At 38.7% G+C, this 17,898-nt stretch overlaps 2 protein-coding genes across 5 annotated transcripts in view; one reads left to right on the top strand and one right to left on the bottom strand.

The window, feature by feature from the left end:
* LOC136866313 (thyroid transcription factor 1-associated protein 26 homolog) overlaps positions 1 to 11,145 on the bottom strand; it is a 40,263-nt gene extending 29,118 nt beyond the window's left edge. The window contains exon 1 of the mRNA XM_067143160.2: positions 10,980 to 11,145. Coding sequence (XP_066999261.2) covers positions 10,980 to 11,109 — 130 coding nt within the window. The 5' untranslated portion in view covers positions 11,110 to 11,145. The remainder of the gene's footprint in view (positions 1 to 10,979) is intronic.
* A 438-nt stretch (positions 11,146 to 11,583) lies between these two features.
* LOC136866312 (zinc finger CCCH domain-containing protein 11C) overlaps positions 11,584 to 17,898 on the top strand; it is a 97,725-nt gene continuing 91,410 nt past the window's right edge. Inside the window, exons 1-2 of one of the 4 annotated variants that reach the window (XM_067143157.2) lie at positions 11,599 to 11,687; positions 12,079 to 12,160. The gene's annotated coding sequence lies outside the window, so the exon portion shown is untranslated. Of the gene's footprint in view, positions 11,688 to 11,759; positions 11,984 to 12,078; positions 12,161 to 17,898 lie in introns of those variants that run through there. The other 3 variants (XM_067143158.2, XM_067143156.2, XM_067143159.2) reach the window with 3 other exon arrangements.

Genomic DNA, 17,898 nt, shown 5'->3' with positions numbered 1-17,898 from the left:
TGACCTCAGCCATTTATTGAATAGCTTCATCCATATTAACAACGGTGTTTCTTCTAATTGTTTCAGGTGTTCTGGATAGATCTGGTCTAAATCTGATGCCTTTTTGTTTTAGCTTGCTTAATCAACTGTGAGATTTTTTTGTGGGTGTTATTTGAGCATTCTCTTCCACTGGTCCCTTTGGATGATTCATTTCATACGCTTCGACAGGTTCCTCGTGCTCTATTCTAAAAGCGCATTTCTTGTTGTCCTGGTGTTTCTCCCATCTATCCATTGGGATTTCCTTCAGTCTTGGAATTCTTTTCTTTCCGAGTGCCAAGAATGGTTCAGTTCTTGCAGACTCCGTTAGTTTTCATATCTCCTCTTCTATATGGTGTGATTTCTTCAATTCCAGAAGTTTTTGTACTCTCTTCTGTGTTTGGCATATTCTCATAAATCCCTGTCTGTGCCCAGGGTCCTTGCTTTGTGTAATGGCAACAGCGTTCTTTTATTTTAAGGTTAGCACTATTTATCAAACCATGGGTGGGATTTTCTCTCTCTGACCGTAATGACTGCTTTCCTTAACCAATCTGTAACTTCTAGCAGCTTCATGTATTTGTTCTTAGCGTGTAAGTTGATCAATGTCTGTAACTGTTTTATTTGTCTGGAGTTTTGCTGGGTCCAGCCTTCTAGAAGTTTCTCTTCCTCTGCCTGAGTATTTTGAGCTGAATGTTGGTTGGGTTATCACAATATCAGTTGCCATCCGGTTTTCTGATTGGTGCTGCACCAGAATTCTTCTGAGTTATGATCTCATTTCCTTTATAATAAACTAGATCATTTGTACAAGAACTGTCATAATTAAAGTACGTCTTATGCTAACTCTCGAACATTTCCAGTATCAACTTTGTCTTCCTACTTGGTTGATCAGTTTGACAGTTTATATCTCTGGCTATAACAACATTTGCATCCAAGCTAATTTTCTCAATGGCCTTATATAGCTTTTCTATTATGTCATCTACTGTGGGTATTTGGTTTGACGTACCAAGAGATTTGAGTCGCCAGAGATCTCTGCACTATAACCATGTTTCCCTCTTTAGACGTGGGTTGAATAAAATACAGTAGGAGTCCCACTTTTCAATACCATTCTACACTCATAAGCAAATACAATTAGATATTTATTAACAGAAAATATCTTGTCCCTATGAGGGACATCCTCAGCTGTACAAAGATTGAGTACAAGTACCAAACGAAACCCCATGGCACAACAGCCCTTGAAGGGCCTTGGGCTACCAAGTGACTGCTGCTCAGCCCGAAAGCCTGCAGATTACGAGGTGTCATGTGGTCAGCACGACAAATCCTTCCAGCCGTTATTCTTGGCTTTCTAGACTGGGGCCTCTATCTCACTATTAGATAGCTCCTCAATTCTAATCACGTAGGCTGAGTGGACCTCGAACCAGCCCTCAGGTCCAGATAAAAATGCATGACCTGGCCGGGAATCGAAATTAGGGCCTGCGGGTAAAAGGCAGGCACGCTACCCCTACACCATGGGGCCGGTTGAGTACAAGTCCAAGAAGACCAAAAAAGTTGAAGATGTACAATAAAAATAGTTAGCTAAAAAGGATATACGACATGCACTTATTGAAGGACCGCTATAGTTCAAAATGCGTCCGATGTAAGATAGGGATTACAATGTGTTGGATTGTACAGTCCAAAAAGAAGAACATAACACTTGATGTTCAAAAAAGGATGTGCAGCAAAGAGTAAAATTAGTATGCACATTAGAATAGAAAGAATGTCATTAAATTTTGCTTCCTCAAATTTAAGTGAAATGTGGTTAAGATTTCACAGACCGGGCGAGCTGGCCGTGCAGTTAGGAGTGCGCGGCTATGAGCTTGCATTCGGGAGATAGTGGGTTCGAGCCCCACTCTTGGCAGCTCTGAAGATGGTTTTTCCGTGGTTTCCCATTTTCACACCAGGCAAATGCTGGGGCTGTAACTAATTAAGGCCACCAGCTGCTTCCTTCCCATTCCTAGATCTTTCCTATCCCATCATCGCCATAAGACCTATCTGTGTGGGTGTGACATAAAGTTTTTAAAAATGTTACAAGAATTAAATGTTTCTTTTAAAGGATGCTTAATCACTTTAAGCTTTCTGAAACCAAGGGAACTCCTCTCTAATTTGAGACTGATGATTCTCATAAAACATTGGCACAAACGGAGCATCTCTACGAAGAACATGAAGGTTAAGAGAAGTTGTAATCTTTACGAAAGAGGAATTCTCTTGTAGGTCCCACTGTATGGGTGGGTGTGTTGGCTGGGCTGTGCCCTCGAGTTTACCTACCATGCTTATTACAAAGCATGAAAAACCTCTTTCAGGACTGCCTGCTGTGGGTTTTGCATGTGTGTGGATGCCATAAAATTGCTGGAGATCGATCGCTCTAGTAAAAAAGTTTCTGTAGCTACCTGTTTAGGTGTTTCATGTATCACCTCTTGAAGTATATAACATAAGAGCATTTCTGAGACCTTCAGTGCTCCACAGTGTCATCTTGATTTCATTCCAATGAGATTTATTCATTCCCTCTTTTTGCAAGCGAAAGTGAAATCTTACTACTACTCACTTGAGCCAAACGTTTGCACCTGATATCGTGTTTAGTTACTGGAAAGATAATAATAATAATAATAAAAATAATAATAATAATAATAATAATAATAATAATAATATTTGTTTTTCTTAGGTCCCAATTAACTACCTTTACGGTTTTCAGAGATGCTACTATTGGAAAGGGATCCCTAACTTGAAGGCCTTTTACTGTCCTCACATGCTATTGTAATCTATTTGTCCTTGTATTCTATTCTAGACAAGAAAGTTCTTTCACATTTTCTGTCATGACATTTGTTTTGACTTTTTCTAGGTACAGCCAAGCTATCCTGTCTGCTGATTGAAAACCATTCTCTTCATTTCTGATGCAGTCCCCCCTCCCCACATTATTACTGTAGACTTTGGACCCTGTTGACACATGAGTATGGACAACTTGTCACCATGCAGTTGTGTTTCCCCTCCACCTTCTCTGCAGTTAGGTTTTCTTTTATCACTTCTTTTGGCTCCTTGTCTATAAAGGAGTCCTTATGTCTCTTGGTTATTACTCTCTGTTGTACATTCGTTGACGTAATTCTGGTTAGGCTATCTGAATGTTCATTGGTGTAATTCTGGTTAGGCTATCCTCTATCAATGTTGTTAGCCTATTTGTGAGGAAATCCAGTATATGATCTACTTTTCCTTTTATTTTTGTTATATATGATATTATCATTTTCAGGTTTCTTATCCTCTGAGTTCTTACCTGCATTGATTGTGACTTTACAATCACCGTAGAGCCAACATAGTTTTCTATTTTTCCACTTAAGAATATCAAATTCTCCTTGTGTTAAACCTGTGCACTCTTTGTGGCATTTTCTTTTCCCTATTCAGTCACATCAGAGGTAAATTTCTCCCCCCCACCCCAATGCTTTTGCATACTTGCCAACTTTACAAAACCAAAAATTAGGAGGTATTGATATGAAAATCAGGAAAAATCAGCAGATACAATTGGTCAAAACTGCTTATTCTACATGTCTTACACAATACAGGAGTACTATGGTATATATTATAACATTTATTGTCTCAAAACCCAGCTGTTGCTATAAGAGGCTACGAGGCTAAAAATTACACATCTCTATTCCCTCACAGGAAATATGTGAGTGAGATGATCGGTCTCTGATAAGCCTTCCGAAAACAGTATGAACTCATGCTCCACATGTGTGAATCAGTCATGCACTTAGATGCCATTGCTTAGCAAATGCATAGATTAATACATTGCATCATGCACTCACGCGATTATGCAAAGCGCAATGCTATTTTTATCAAGTAATAAAATAAAATTTGCCAGAATTGTCTCCAAATGGCTTCTAAAATCTCTAGAAAAGTCACTAGACGTTATCTTTGAAATTCTGTCAATAAATTACTAAAATAGGCTCGAAATCTAGCGACTAGTCTCTAGAATCGGCTAGACTGATGTGAAGGAACACAAACATAGCACGCGAGAACGAGAGATTTACAATCGATATACAACTTTCAATAAACATCGCATATTCACGCGCATTTCTTGTATTAATAAACGTCGATATTTCACTTGAAAGCTGCCAATGAGTGAAGGACTCCTGGCCACAGGGGTACAGAGTTGAAATGGCAGGATTTGAAAACAAACGTTTGAAATTCACCTAAAAATAAGCCAAAATCGGCAGAAATAATAAAATAATCGGGAGGCGGGAAAAACTGTCGAAAATAAGAAGTCTCCTGCCTAAACTGGGAAAGTTGGCAGGTATGCTTTTGTTGCAAGTGCAGCACGTGTCGGTAACTTCACGGAACTCTGACTGCGGTGTTGGGATGTCTGTTGTTATGTGATCTTTGTCTGTGTGATTGCTCTCCTCCCAGTTTTGGCATTGTTGGGATCTTGCGGCATCTACTGGAAGGCATATGTGTCAGTATGTCGAAGGGAATTCTGTTCCTTTCAACAACAGTGGTTGCTCTCAGTCACGTATTCCTTGCCAATTGACACTAAGATATGATGGCTATCCTTTAATGATTTACCAAGAACCTAAGTTACAATGTTTCAGATCCACAAGTAAACCACCAATATATAATAAGATAATACTTTCTCCGTTTGAAACCACTATTATTATTTTCACTGAAAACTTGATACATCACCTTAATACACTAAAGACTGTTAATCTCAAATTAACATTAGACTATGTGTCTTAAAACTCTTTGTCACTCCAAGCATTCAACAAGCTTTTAATCCATTTAAATCTTTTCAAGTTCTGTCAACGACTTGGTTTTACAGTGTAATACGAGAAAACATACCCGTCACATATTCTTATCCAATTGATTGACATCAGATTACCTCAACGAGGCCAAGGTTTACAAGTTCAAAGAATACCGTTTTTTTTTTTGCTATCATAAATGAGTTGTTTTTCACCTTTTATTTGCCATTACAATATAGGTCCTTTAATTTCTGTTGTGTAAGCTGAGACATCAGAGAAAACATACTTTGGCATAACACATCCACTAGTCGGGTCATTAGAAAACACCTTGGCAGTCGGCTTTGTGCAAGTTGATGACAGCATTAACACATCAGAAACTTTCCAACAAACTCATGTGGTCCTACAGGGTGATCCTTTGAGCCCTTTGTTGTTCTATACACTCACAACAGGCATCACAGACATAGCCTACTAAAATACAGAGTGGCCCACTTAAAACTTTCACCGCAAATATATCTGGAACAACAAGAGATATTGAAATATGACTTTCATGGGTATGAAGGCAGGGAAGGGGCTGATTAAAGTAAATATTATGAGCTAGTCAAAACATAAGAAAATATGATATTTCAACATAAACTTAAGTTTTTTAATGGACACCCTGTATTATTTCTTGCGCAATAATTAACACGACAAATCACATAAGGATGGCGCTTGTTTCATCGCAATAGGTCAATTACATCCCGAGGAATTGCAACGTGAAGTTGACAGTTGAGGTAAACTAAACGCGCAGCAGTTGCACATCCCAAGATTCAAGCGCAAACCTCGCGTTCCTCTTAATTGCGATATGACTGACTTACTACGATGTGACAAGCGCTGTACTTAATGTTATTTGCACTGTTAACAAGAGGGCTGAAATTAAGGATAGGGTTTCCTGCCACAGCAAAGGGATATGTAAATAACGGTTTCTCTCTTGTGTGTTTTATTTACCTACACAGTACAGTACAGTACTCTGTATGTACATAATTCGTACAGCAAAGTTACTGTAATGAAATTGAACGTCACCGGTCAGTGTAAGCCGACCCATTACATTACCCAATACAACCCTCGCCTCTGAAGGTCTGTAATGGAACGGAACGATATGACATCGCCGCTCTGTGTGTGTGTGTGTGTGTGTGTGTGTGTGTGCGTGTGTGAAGGTTGACTTGTTGGAGGTACGTTTGGGTAAATGATACTGGTGTACTGTACACAGTAATTGGTATCAATGTTTTAAACGTGGCATTAATTTACCTGTCCATCCTTTCTAGGCATTTGACATGGTTATTACAAATGAAGAAATGGTTGACGTGTTACTACTTTATGGAGAATGTCGCCAAAATGGCACACGAGCAGCACAACTATATGCACAGCATTACCCTAATAGACATCACCCAACCCATCCTACCTTCACTAATATTGTTAGAAAACTTTGCGCGACTGGAAGCTTGTCATACACATTCTTATGATTTTGTTAATTACCACCTATTCAATACAATAAAAACGTAGAATAAACTTACACATTTATTAAGATGTTGATATGGTATATGTTTCGCTCCTTTTTCGTGAGCATCATTAGCCAATTATTATTTACTTAAGGTTATATAAGATCATGAAACAATTCTTTTGGATTAAGATTATGCCTATAAACCTGATTGACAAATCTTATAATATTTTACAAGTCATATAACAATAAAATTATGTCTTTAAGTTAAAACATATTTGTCTAAAATCTAAGTCTAACATTTTATTGACGAAACTCATCTGGTGAACATCCTTTAAAATTGTCAATATAAAATTAATGCCAATACATTTGTATAAATGTTACTCCAGCAACAACGAGAACAAGTCAAATGTCCATAACATAGACAATTATCAACTGCAGAAAATTGTCAATATAGTTAACGAAGTTTTAACGACAATCATACAAGTTAAGCAACACTGAATCAATACAATTAGCCAGATCTCAAAAGTTTTTTATTTTTTAAAATAATTTTAAAGGATGTTCACCAGATGAGTTTCGTCAATAAAATGTTAGACTTAGATAGATTTTAGACAAATATGTTTTAACTTAAAGACATAATTTTATTGTTATATGACTTCTAATATATAAGATTTGTCAATCAGGTTTATAGGCATATAATCCAAAAGAATTGTTTCATGATCTTATATAACCTTAAGTAAATAATAATTGGCTGATGATGCTCACGAAAAAGGAGCGAAACATGTACCATATCAACATCTTAATAAATATGTAAGTTTATACTACGTTTTTAATGTATTGAATAGGGGGTAATTAACAAAATTATAAGAATTTGTATCACAAGTAGATCTTCAATACGGACAAAGAAAATGAAATTTATAACCTCCAAGGAAGCTTGTCTCCATGAATGCGGGTCCCAAGCAAGAGAGTAATACATGAAGCAGCAGAAGTAGCTGTTTCAGCAGCCACTGTAATAAACCCTCATGAAAGTACAGGCAGCTCTTGAGATGTAACTTACCTGTACTAATGAAAGACCTACCCCTGAATTTGCGTCAAATAATGTGGTATCAGCATGATGGAGCACGCCATAGTGGCAAGAAATGTACTAAACCAACAATTACCAAATCAATGGATAGGATGAGGCATTCCTGTTCAGAGACTTCCAGTGCGATCGCTGGACCTAACCCCATTGGATTTTTGTCTTTGGGGACATGTGACAAATGTGGTGTATCAGCAGGTTCCAACAACAATGGACAACATGAAAGAACGTATTACCGCTGCATGTGCATCAATAACACTAGCAACAATGACAGCAGTGAGTCAATCAGTATTGGAGTGTGCACAGCGCTGTTGCCATATAAATGGCGATCTCTTCGAACATGCTTTGTAGAGTTTCTGCTGTGAGAAATCTGGTTGCATCCCGGCATAGATGTTTGTGTGTTTCTGAGAAGTTTGTTTGCTTTGTACGTACTACTGTACAAACATACGTTTATGTCATCACTTCACCATGTGTAAAATTTAAATTGTAACGTAGTAATTAAAAATGTTCAGTAACATGTCCTGTAGGTACTTGTCATGTAACATTACATAATTGATGTACAACTACATACAGTAAACCAGCATTTTCACCCTCTGCTAGATCCTTGGTCAGCCATTGATTATGTAATTTTTTTTTTTTGCTAGTTGCTTAACGCCACACCGACACAGATACGTCTTATGGCAACGGTGGGATAGGAAAGGGCTAGGAGTGGAAAGGAAGCGGCCATGGCCTTAATTAAGGTACAGTCCCAGCATTTGCCCCGTGTGAAAATGGGAAACCATGGAAAACCATCTTCAGTGCTAACGACAGTGGGGTTCGAATCCACTACCTCCCGGATGCAAGCTCACAGCTGCGTGCCCCTAACCGCACGGCCGACTTGCCCGGTATATTGATTATGGAATACCCCGACTGGTGATATTCAATTTCATTACCGTTATGTCCATTCTAGCAATGTACAGTAGTAGAGATCAATAGAACACAAACGAGTAAAGCCTTCCTTTATTGTCCCTGGGACCCCACTAGAAATCTGTACGGTTTCAAGCCCTATTCATAACAGTGCAAATAACATTAAGTAAAGAGCTTGTTGCATCGTAGTACGTCAATCACATTGTGATTAAGAAGAACGTGAGGTTCGCGCTTGAATCTCGGGATGCGCAACTGCCGCGCGTTTCGTTTCTCTCAAGCGTCAACATCACGTTGCAATACCTCGGGATGTAATTCACCTATTGCAATGAAACAAACGCTATTCCTTTATGTGATTTTCCGTGTTAATGACTGCACAAGAAATAATACACGGTGTCCATGAAAAAAAATGTAAGTTTATGTTGAAAATCATATTTTCTTACATTTTTGACAGGCTCATAATATTTATTTTAATTAGCCTCTTCCCTGCCTTCATACCCATGAAAGTCATTTTTCAATTCATACCCGTGAAAGTCATTTTTCAATATCTCTTGTTGTTCCAGATATATCTGCTGTGAAAGTTTTAAGAGGGCCACTCTAACTATGATGAAAACAAAACACCTCCTTCATGTAGATGACATGGTACTTAGTTCATGAAATAAATAAAGTCTACAGCAGCTTTACTAGAACTAGACAAATGGGTGGGAAAAGTATCACAATCACTTTAGAGAAGAACTTCCTAAAGAACGTTAGAAAAGGAGGGAAAAACATAGCGAGGGATACTCTCAATCTGAATGGCGAGCGGTTAACAACTGTCAGCAATTTCAAATATCTAGGGATCACCCTCCAAACTACAACAAAATCTTTTAGATGTCATATCAAGAAAGAACAGCAACAGCCACAAGAGCAATTTTCTTCACTGAGAATCTCGCAGCCCTATTATCTAACAACAGCAATAATGTTTTTCGATTACACTATTTCTCCCAGAAACTCACGGACTGCAGCTGATTTTGGAAAAGCTACAACTCAGGGATTTTGAGAAAATTGTAGCCTAAGTGTCAAAGGTGGCTTTCTTAAATATGCTCAGAGAGTTGGAAAAACAATGCCATAAAAAAGACCTACTAACGCACTACTAAGGAATCCTTCTACGCTGAAGACCTAAGAATATGTCTGTTTCTGCCATCTAGAGCAGTATACCAAGTACCTGGAAAGAAGAGAGGCTGAGACGAGAGAAACAGAACTAGACTTCTACGCTACGAATGCGGGACAAACTGGATGAATGTAAATCAAGACACGTAGTGACATGATTTGCCATTAACGGCTTCCACCACAAGATATGTAAGGTAAGGACAAATCGTACGACAGTCCCAGTGATAGCTGTGTGTGCGAGTTGTGCAACCAAACATGTGACCAGTACCACCTAGCAGTGTTCCACAAAAAAGTAATGACACTGATAAGAATATATCAAGAATCAAGAGTCGCCACTGACCTGCGTTTAGGGCAGTCGCCCAAGTGGCAGATTCCCTACCTGTTGTTTTTCTGGCCTTTTCTTAAATGATTGCAATCAAACTGGAAATTTATTCAACATCTCCCTTGGTAAAGTATTCCAATCCCTAACTCCCCTTCTTATAAAAAAAATACATGCCCCAATTTGTACCTTGAATTCCAACCTCATCTTCATATTGTTATCTTTCCTACTTTAAAAACACCACTCAAACTTATTCGTCTACTAATGACATTCCATGCCATCTCTTCACTGACAGCTCGGAACATACCATTTAGTCTAGCAGCTCATCTCCTTTTCCCCCAAGTCTTCCCAGCCCAAACTCTGCAACATTTTTGTAACATTACTCTTTTGTCGGATATCACCCAGAACTAATCAAGCTGCTTTTCGTTCGATTTTTTCAGTTCTCGAAACAAGTAATCCTGGTGATAGTCCCATATACTGGAACCACACTCTAAATACCCTCATAACCATGTGCAGAGATCTGTACCCTTTATTTCCAATCCCATTTGTGTGATTACCACAATGAAGATCTTTCCTTATATTAACACCTAGGTACTTACAGTGACCTCAATAAGAAACTTTTACCCCACCAATGCAGCAATTAAACCTAATCTTCTATTTGTGACACTCACAACCTGACTTTTAACACCATTGTCTGCTGTCCATCTCACAACATAGTCAAAGTGTTTCTGCAGTTGCTCACAATCTTGTAACTTATTTATTGACCAGGCGAGTTTGCCGTGTGGTTAGGGGCGCGCAGCTGTGATCTCGCATCCGGGAGATAGTGGGTTTGAACGCCAATGTCGGCAGCCCTGAAGATGGTTTTCCCATTTTCACACCAAGCAAATATACCTTAATTGAGGCCATCTGTGTCGGCGCGACGTAAAAAAAAAAAAAAAAAAAAAAAAAGGATATCATCCGCAAATAGCCTTATCTCTGATTCCAGTTCTTTACTCATATAATTTATATGTTATACATAGATAACCTAAAGGTCCAATAATACTGATAGAACCAACCTATACTAATACCCCTTCAAGTGATTATTGCTTTATTATTATTATTATTAATAATAATAATAATAATAATAGACTTGTATAGTTTGGAAAGATCGCAGTTCTTTAGAGGAGACAGTTTTCTATTAGCCTATGGTAACATATTGCTTGCTGATAAGCATGAAATTTAATATTCGACAAAGTCAGCAAGTACAAGTAGTCTTCTGCAATATTATAAATGTATTTCACATACGTTTAAATGTTTTGCTGTACTTTCGTTCCCTCCATTTTTTCTTGTCAAATGCTCTCTTCGGCGATGCAGTAGTCGATTCTCCTTCTTGAATTCTTCCTCTCATTTCTGATCTCATCATGACCATGTGCATGCTATTCCTTAATATTTTGTTTACATGTATTTTATACGGGAAAGTGGAGTGCGCATTACGTTCGTCATTCTTTTTTATATGAGCGCTTTCAGGCAGATTGAGATCTTGTTCCTGCTTCCGTAGCACAACGTTGATGTTGACGTCAAATCACGTTGAGCGTAAATCTTAATCTTGAGTGCTACAGGACTATTGCTCTTCGAAAATTTGGCTACTATGTCAACAGTAGGCGTAGATTCTGAAGGCGAAGAAATTTTACTCCAGTTCGACCAATTCGCTAAGAAACAAATTGTGGATATATCTAACTCAGTTATTAAAATATGAAGACTGATGTTTTAATTAGTGACATTCCCCGCTTCAAATCAAATTACACTGCTTTTCATTATTAAGAGTTATAAAAAAACCATTACCTATTAGGAACCCAATTCCAAGTTTGTTTACTCAGGAATGATCAAAATACCGATTGTTGAACGGTGTCTTCAGTGCGTTTCCGGGAGGGGGCTTTGGCCAAAATCGGGATTCCGGATCGGAACTATTAGTAGGGGTTCGAGACGCCTTGAGTGTGAGAAAATAAACACAAGGTATTATTTATTACTAGAGTGATATAATTTTTCAATTTAATTCCCTCATAAAAGTTTGCTGTTTAATTCAAGACCGTTCGAAGTGAATCTGAAGTCATTCCATGGTGCATATGGCAGATGTTATGGTTCCAACCAGTCTCTGGATATCGAATGCATTCCCTGTGTTTTGTCGGTTCACATATGTGGTAATAGTATGCAACTGTAGGATGTCGTTCAGTGATTAGAATGCTTTCATTTATGTCTGTCCTTGTTGCAGCAGTGTGTGTGTAGATGTGCTGAGGATCAACATGATATGTGTATGACCCAAATTAACTTAGTTGTGCCTGGAATTAATTTAAGTTCGTTGTGTGTATGAAGCGGTAAATAGTTTATCTTGTTCTTTATTTTCTAGTGTTGATATCTTTCGCAACAACCAAAGTTCAGCGAACTTCGAGAATTACGTTAGGATATTGGTGAGGTTATGTTTCAATACGGTGAGCCTCTTATGATACGTGCCTTATTTATTCTATACATGTGAGTTGTACTGAGTGGAAAACTAAGTTGTTGGTAATGAAAATTCACATCAGTAGTTAAGAGTCAAAAATCTGAAATACATTTTAGACACACAGCCTACATGTAAATAATGAGAATGAATGATTGATACATACTTACTGCTTAAAATAGGCCTACATATATTTTCTGGATTACAAAAGGCTTTAATACTGCCGTTCAGGTATAGAATTAAGTCATTGTTAGTACGTAATGTGAGAGTTGCTGGAAGTCAGCCATTCAAAGTGGGATCAAGGAAAATAGGCTCCTAACTGCAAATAGCTTAAGGAATACAGAAGACCTGCATAACTCACCTTTAGAGTAGGAACAGTTTTGAAAACTCACACCAAATGAACAAATACATAAATAAATTTATATACTTGCACAGAATATGGATCCTAGCCCTACGTGTTACTTGTACCTTGAAATATATATTGAAAAAAAAAAAAAAAAGAAATTCCCTAACTTATCCTGTATCTGATCAGTGAAGCACACATCAAATGTCAAAATCACACATCAAGATTTTTCAGTGGATTACAACAAACCAACAACAGAAATTATGTCCCCCCCCCCTTCCCAGAATTAAACTCTCTTTTACTACTTTTACAGAGTAGGTTGGTTGTGTGGTTAGAGTCGCACAGATGTGAGCTTGCATTTGGAGAGATAGTGGGTTTGAACTCCACTGTCAGCAGCCCTGACGATGCCTTTCCCGGACCTGCCAACTTTTGAAGTGGGTTATCAGTAATCCCTACCCTGTCAGAAAATCTGGTCAAACCCAAAGCATGCTTCTCCCCTCTTGATAATGACACCCCGTTTGCGCTTCCTGACAACAATTCATCCTTACTTATATCATATTGTATGTATAAACGAAAATGAACCTTGTATACATTGTACTGTAGGAGTACGTAAAAAAGTCATGCAAACATACATTTGTACAGTGCGGTGAGGCAAGGTTCATTTTCCTTTACATACGCATAGGAAAATGAACACAACAAAAGTTGTTCTGATGGACTGCATATCCATAAATATGTAGCTGGGAGACGTGAGCAGTCTTAACAAAAATAATGAACAGGAAGAGAGTTGTCAGATATGCAGTATTGCTCGCGTAGCGACGAGCTACTTTTCAGAGTAGGTTATCTTGAAGCATCCTTTCCCCTGTGATGACATTTTCCTCTTTTCAGCTATATGCTATGCCAATGTAGATTTGCTTAATGTAGGCCTCAAATGTCTGATTTTTCCTAATCTTCAAAAGAACGTGTTGCAGTCGTCCTCCAGAAACCATAAAATAAAGCTTGTAATGATTAGGAAAACCAAGAAGTCCCGTTCATTCAAGGAGACTGAAGCCGACACCATGCCTGTTGTTTATTACAATCAGAAGGGGGGCCTGGATGACTAGAGAAATATTCCTCAACTGGTTTGAAGAACATGGTGTACTGGAAGTAAGGACATTTCTTATAAACAAAGTATTACCACAAAAGGCAGTGCTGCTTTTGGACAAAGCACCTTCACATCCAAACGAAAGTTAGTAAACTTCAGACGATGGACTCAATGTTGCAAAACTTCTTCCTCTGAATGTGACAGTATTGATACAGCCTATGGATAAGGATGTTATTGTATCTGTGAAGCAACGTTATAGATCCAAACTCCTGAAAAATTTGATGGAAGATAGTGCTGTTTCTCTATCAAATTTCAGGAAACAAGATCTGCGGCCGTGAAAGCCTTTTTTGATGTTGTATCTCCAATGGGGGAGCATTTTTTGAACGGAGAAATCTTTTCTCCTTTAGCAGGTTAGCAAACTTGATTTGCTAACTCGGCGGGGCCACACAGTTTGGTCTGCCACTGCTAAGCAGAGTCCTGGAGGGGCGTGCCATTCCAGCTGATAAGTCCAAATGGCACGTCTGGACGAAACTCTGCTTTATGCACACGGCCTAACCACCCAAAAGCTGGTTCTATTGCTGTGATTATAATATTCTTTATTGTTTGTAGTACATGGAGTTGCACCTGCCTGGGGAAAAGTAAAACCATGCACCCTATCACGATCATGGAGGAACATTCTACCTCATATAAAAGAACAGGTTATCCGCAAAGAAGACAGTTCTTGACAAATGAAATAGCGTATGGCTTTTAGTGCCGGGAGTGTCAGAGGACATGTTCGGCTTGCTAGGTACAGGTCCTTTGATTTGACGCCCGTAGGCGACCTGTCCATCCTGATGAGGATGAAATGATGATGAAGACTAAACATACAGCCAGCCCCCGTGTCAGCGAAATTAACCAATTAAGGTTAAAATTCTCGACCCTGCCGGGAATCGAACCTGGGACCCCTGTGACCAAAGGCCAGCACGCTAACCATTTAGCCATAGAGCCAGGTAGTTTTTGAGAAATTCTTGTCATGCTAAGAAAGCTGAAGGGTTTGAAGAAATTGATGAGGATAACTTAACTGAATGGTTTTTGAGTGACTTCTGAACAAGGCTTTCAACAGATAAGTGATGAAGACATTGCTGATGTCTGTACTGGAAATGGTAGTGAAATTGACAGTTTAAGTGAGGTTAAAGAAAAAAGGTGATGAAAGTGTTTCTCCTTCTGTGGCTCTACAGTGTATATAGTACGCACACCTTTTAGTGATAGATGGACACCCTAGTGCTGAATCGGTCAACCACGGTTATCGTTGAGATTCGTATTGGCAACCTTTGAAACACAAACTAAGAATTGCTTATGCATCGCTGTGCGACATCCAGCTTACACTTTACGTACTCATACTGTTGTTGTTTACACAGCAAAGCCAAACTATAGAATTCATGCTAGGAATAAGATTTGCATCGAAAAATGTTATATAATGTGTGTGTGACACAGTTGTTGGCTTAAGATAATAAAGGTTTAGAAAATTCATATCGATCGATCATATCATCCATTCAATTCAGATTTAATTTCCATTCAGTTGGCAGTATTACCGGAACGGGCAGTGCTCCGTCCTTAATCCTCAACCCAGCACAAAAATCTATCACTAAAAAGTGTGGGCATAATAGATACCCTGTTGGATTATATAGGACAAAGGGGGTTGAATATGGTGACATTATTGCCACACGCAAAATATGTCTCGAGGTAAGGACGCAGATGAACAACCAAAAGCAGAGAACCATTACAGACTTCTTCAGGGCACAATAATGTGGGTGAGTTATCTTTATAAATGGATTATTGCTTACTTAATATGGTACTGTATTTAAATAAATTATACAAGGTATTTTTCTTGCAAGAAACACATGCTGGATTACCCATGTTTTCCGATTATCGTGCCATTCGTTCCGGTTATTAGCCCAGATAATCAAGAGTATACTATATTACATTCCACCCTCTACTACCTGATTATCAGTATTAGGGAGGAGCAACTTACTGATTGTGCTGTACTGGTATACTGGAAGGAATGGGCTGAAGAAAACTAATTTCATAAATTCTCATTTTCGACTTTATGGTTCACCATTAAGTTGATAACGTCATACTCATCTAGTGTGCACCATTAATCATTGCCATCATGACTTTTAATGATAGTCTGGTTCTATCAACCCTCAAATTATAATGGCTTCTGTATATCATCTGCAGGAGTAAATATTTAAATACTAAGGGACATTCTTCTGTGGTACCCCTACATGATCAAGAAATTTCCTTTTACCATTTGTAATGTAGGAAATCATGATGGCTACTTAACATTATGTTCTTTCAGAAATAAATAAGTAAGCATGAATATCAGTTTGTACAAGAGAGTGAAGATAGGGTTGTGTGTTTTTTTTTTTTTACAAATTGTTTTATGTTGCACCTACACAGATAGATCTTATGGCAATGATGGGATAGGAAAAGTCTAGGAGTGAGAAGGAAGCTGCTGTGGACTTAAGGTACAGCCCCAGCATATGCCTGGTGTGAAAATGGGAAACCACAGAAAACCATCTTCAGGGCTGCCAACAGTAGGGCTTGAACCCACTATCTCCTGGATGTAAGCTAACAGCTGCGCACCCTAACCGCATGGCCAACTCCCCCGATGAGGAGATAATCAACAAGTGTTGTGAGTACTGGTCTACCAAAGTTGCCAAGCCATAAACGCACAGGATAAGCAGGGTTGCCAACTTATATTTTCAAGATTCGCTAAATACTACTAAAAATCCGCTAAAATTCCGCCAAGAAATCCAATCTCAAATAATGGGCAATAATAATAATAATCTGAGAAATATTCTCGGTTCCCGAAAAACAGAAGATGGATATAAACTGAGGTCACGCAAAGTGACAGAAGGGCTTTCCAACATTGCAGCAGACATCCGCAAAAGACGTCTGAAATTTTATGGGAACGTCCGCAGACTGCCGGCAATTAGACTGACATACAAGATTCTCACCTACATAAAACATCCAAAAAATCCCTGGGTACTGGAAGTGAAGGATCTGGAAAAAGCCCAGATGAACTCAATTGACACTGCGGATAGAAACCTCTATAGGAAATAAATAAATGGATGGAATGTGCAGAGAACGAAGTGAAAAAGAAGACTGGAGCAAAGTGGACAGAAGAACGAAAAAGGATTAGAGCTGTTTGGCAACTCAGAAAAAAGAATCGTTAGAGCTTTGCATGATCCATTGGGTCTATACGCACATAATAATAATAATAATAATAATAAATGTCCGTACTCACCTGATCTGTGAGTTCCACTGGGATTAACCCCCTGCCTGCGAGCCGGCGAGCTAAAACTTGTAGGCGTTTTACTCCCGGGTGCAAACTAGGTGAATCCCCTACTTCAAAGGCCACACACAGAACAGGCCAGTTCATTAAACGGTCTTTCTTCATAGCATAAATATAAATGCTACTCTCACAGTTTCATTATCTGTCGTCATTCGTCAACTAAGAGATAAGTAACCTTTCCCCACACATTACAAATTTACGATACCATGATCTCATAACATCAGATCCAAATAACGTTTTCCTCATGCAACTGCTAGCTCCTGACAAGAAATACGGAATAGCTCAGACACAGAATGGAGTACGAATTTTTTAAAAAAAGTAAAATGGATAAAACGGTAAATTCCGCTATAATAAATCAAAAAATCCGCTGTCCGCTAAATGGTATGTTTCTCCGCTGACAGTCTTCTAATTCCGCCAAATTTAGCAGAAAATCTGCTAAGTTGGCAACACAGGATAAGGTGTGGTCTTTATGGGGTGCAATGATGTACTGTGTAGATGGTCTTCTGCAACAGGGAAGTTATTTCGCAGCACTTTTGTGCTAACATACATAAGCTTCTGTCCTAATTGAATTCAACTGAAACTCAGTTAAATCCATTTACATCTTGCCCTAATCAATGGGGCTAACAACAATAGTAATAATAACATTGTTGGTTTTATGTCTCAACTACTTTAACGACCGAGCAAGGCTACGGCTGCTTCCTTCCCACTTCTAGCCCATCGCCACTACAGGACTTACCTGTGTTGGTGCAATGTAAAGCAAGTTGTAAAGAAAAACCTACTTTAACAGTTTTAGGAGACAGTTTGGTTTTTCTAATTTTGACCCACAAACATTCTTTTATGTGCCAGTAAGCATACCGACATGAGGCTGGCAATTCTTCAAATCCAGATTGACCCAAGATCAAACTTACCACCTTGGGCTTTGCAACCCAGCAATATGCCATCTGGACCACTCGGTCTAGCACTGTAAGT

This window comes from Anabrus simplex, chromosome 3 (assembly GCF_040414725.1).
Source record: "Anabrus simplex isolate iqAnaSimp1 chromosome 3, ASM4041472v1, whole genome shotgun sequence".
Classification (NCBI taxonomy): Eukaryota; Metazoa; Arthropoda; class Insecta; order Orthoptera; family Tettigoniidae; genus Anabrus; species Anabrus simplex.
The sequence above is the reverse complement of the archived record's forward strand: the minus strand, read 5'-3'. Positions and strand labels throughout refer to the sequence as shown.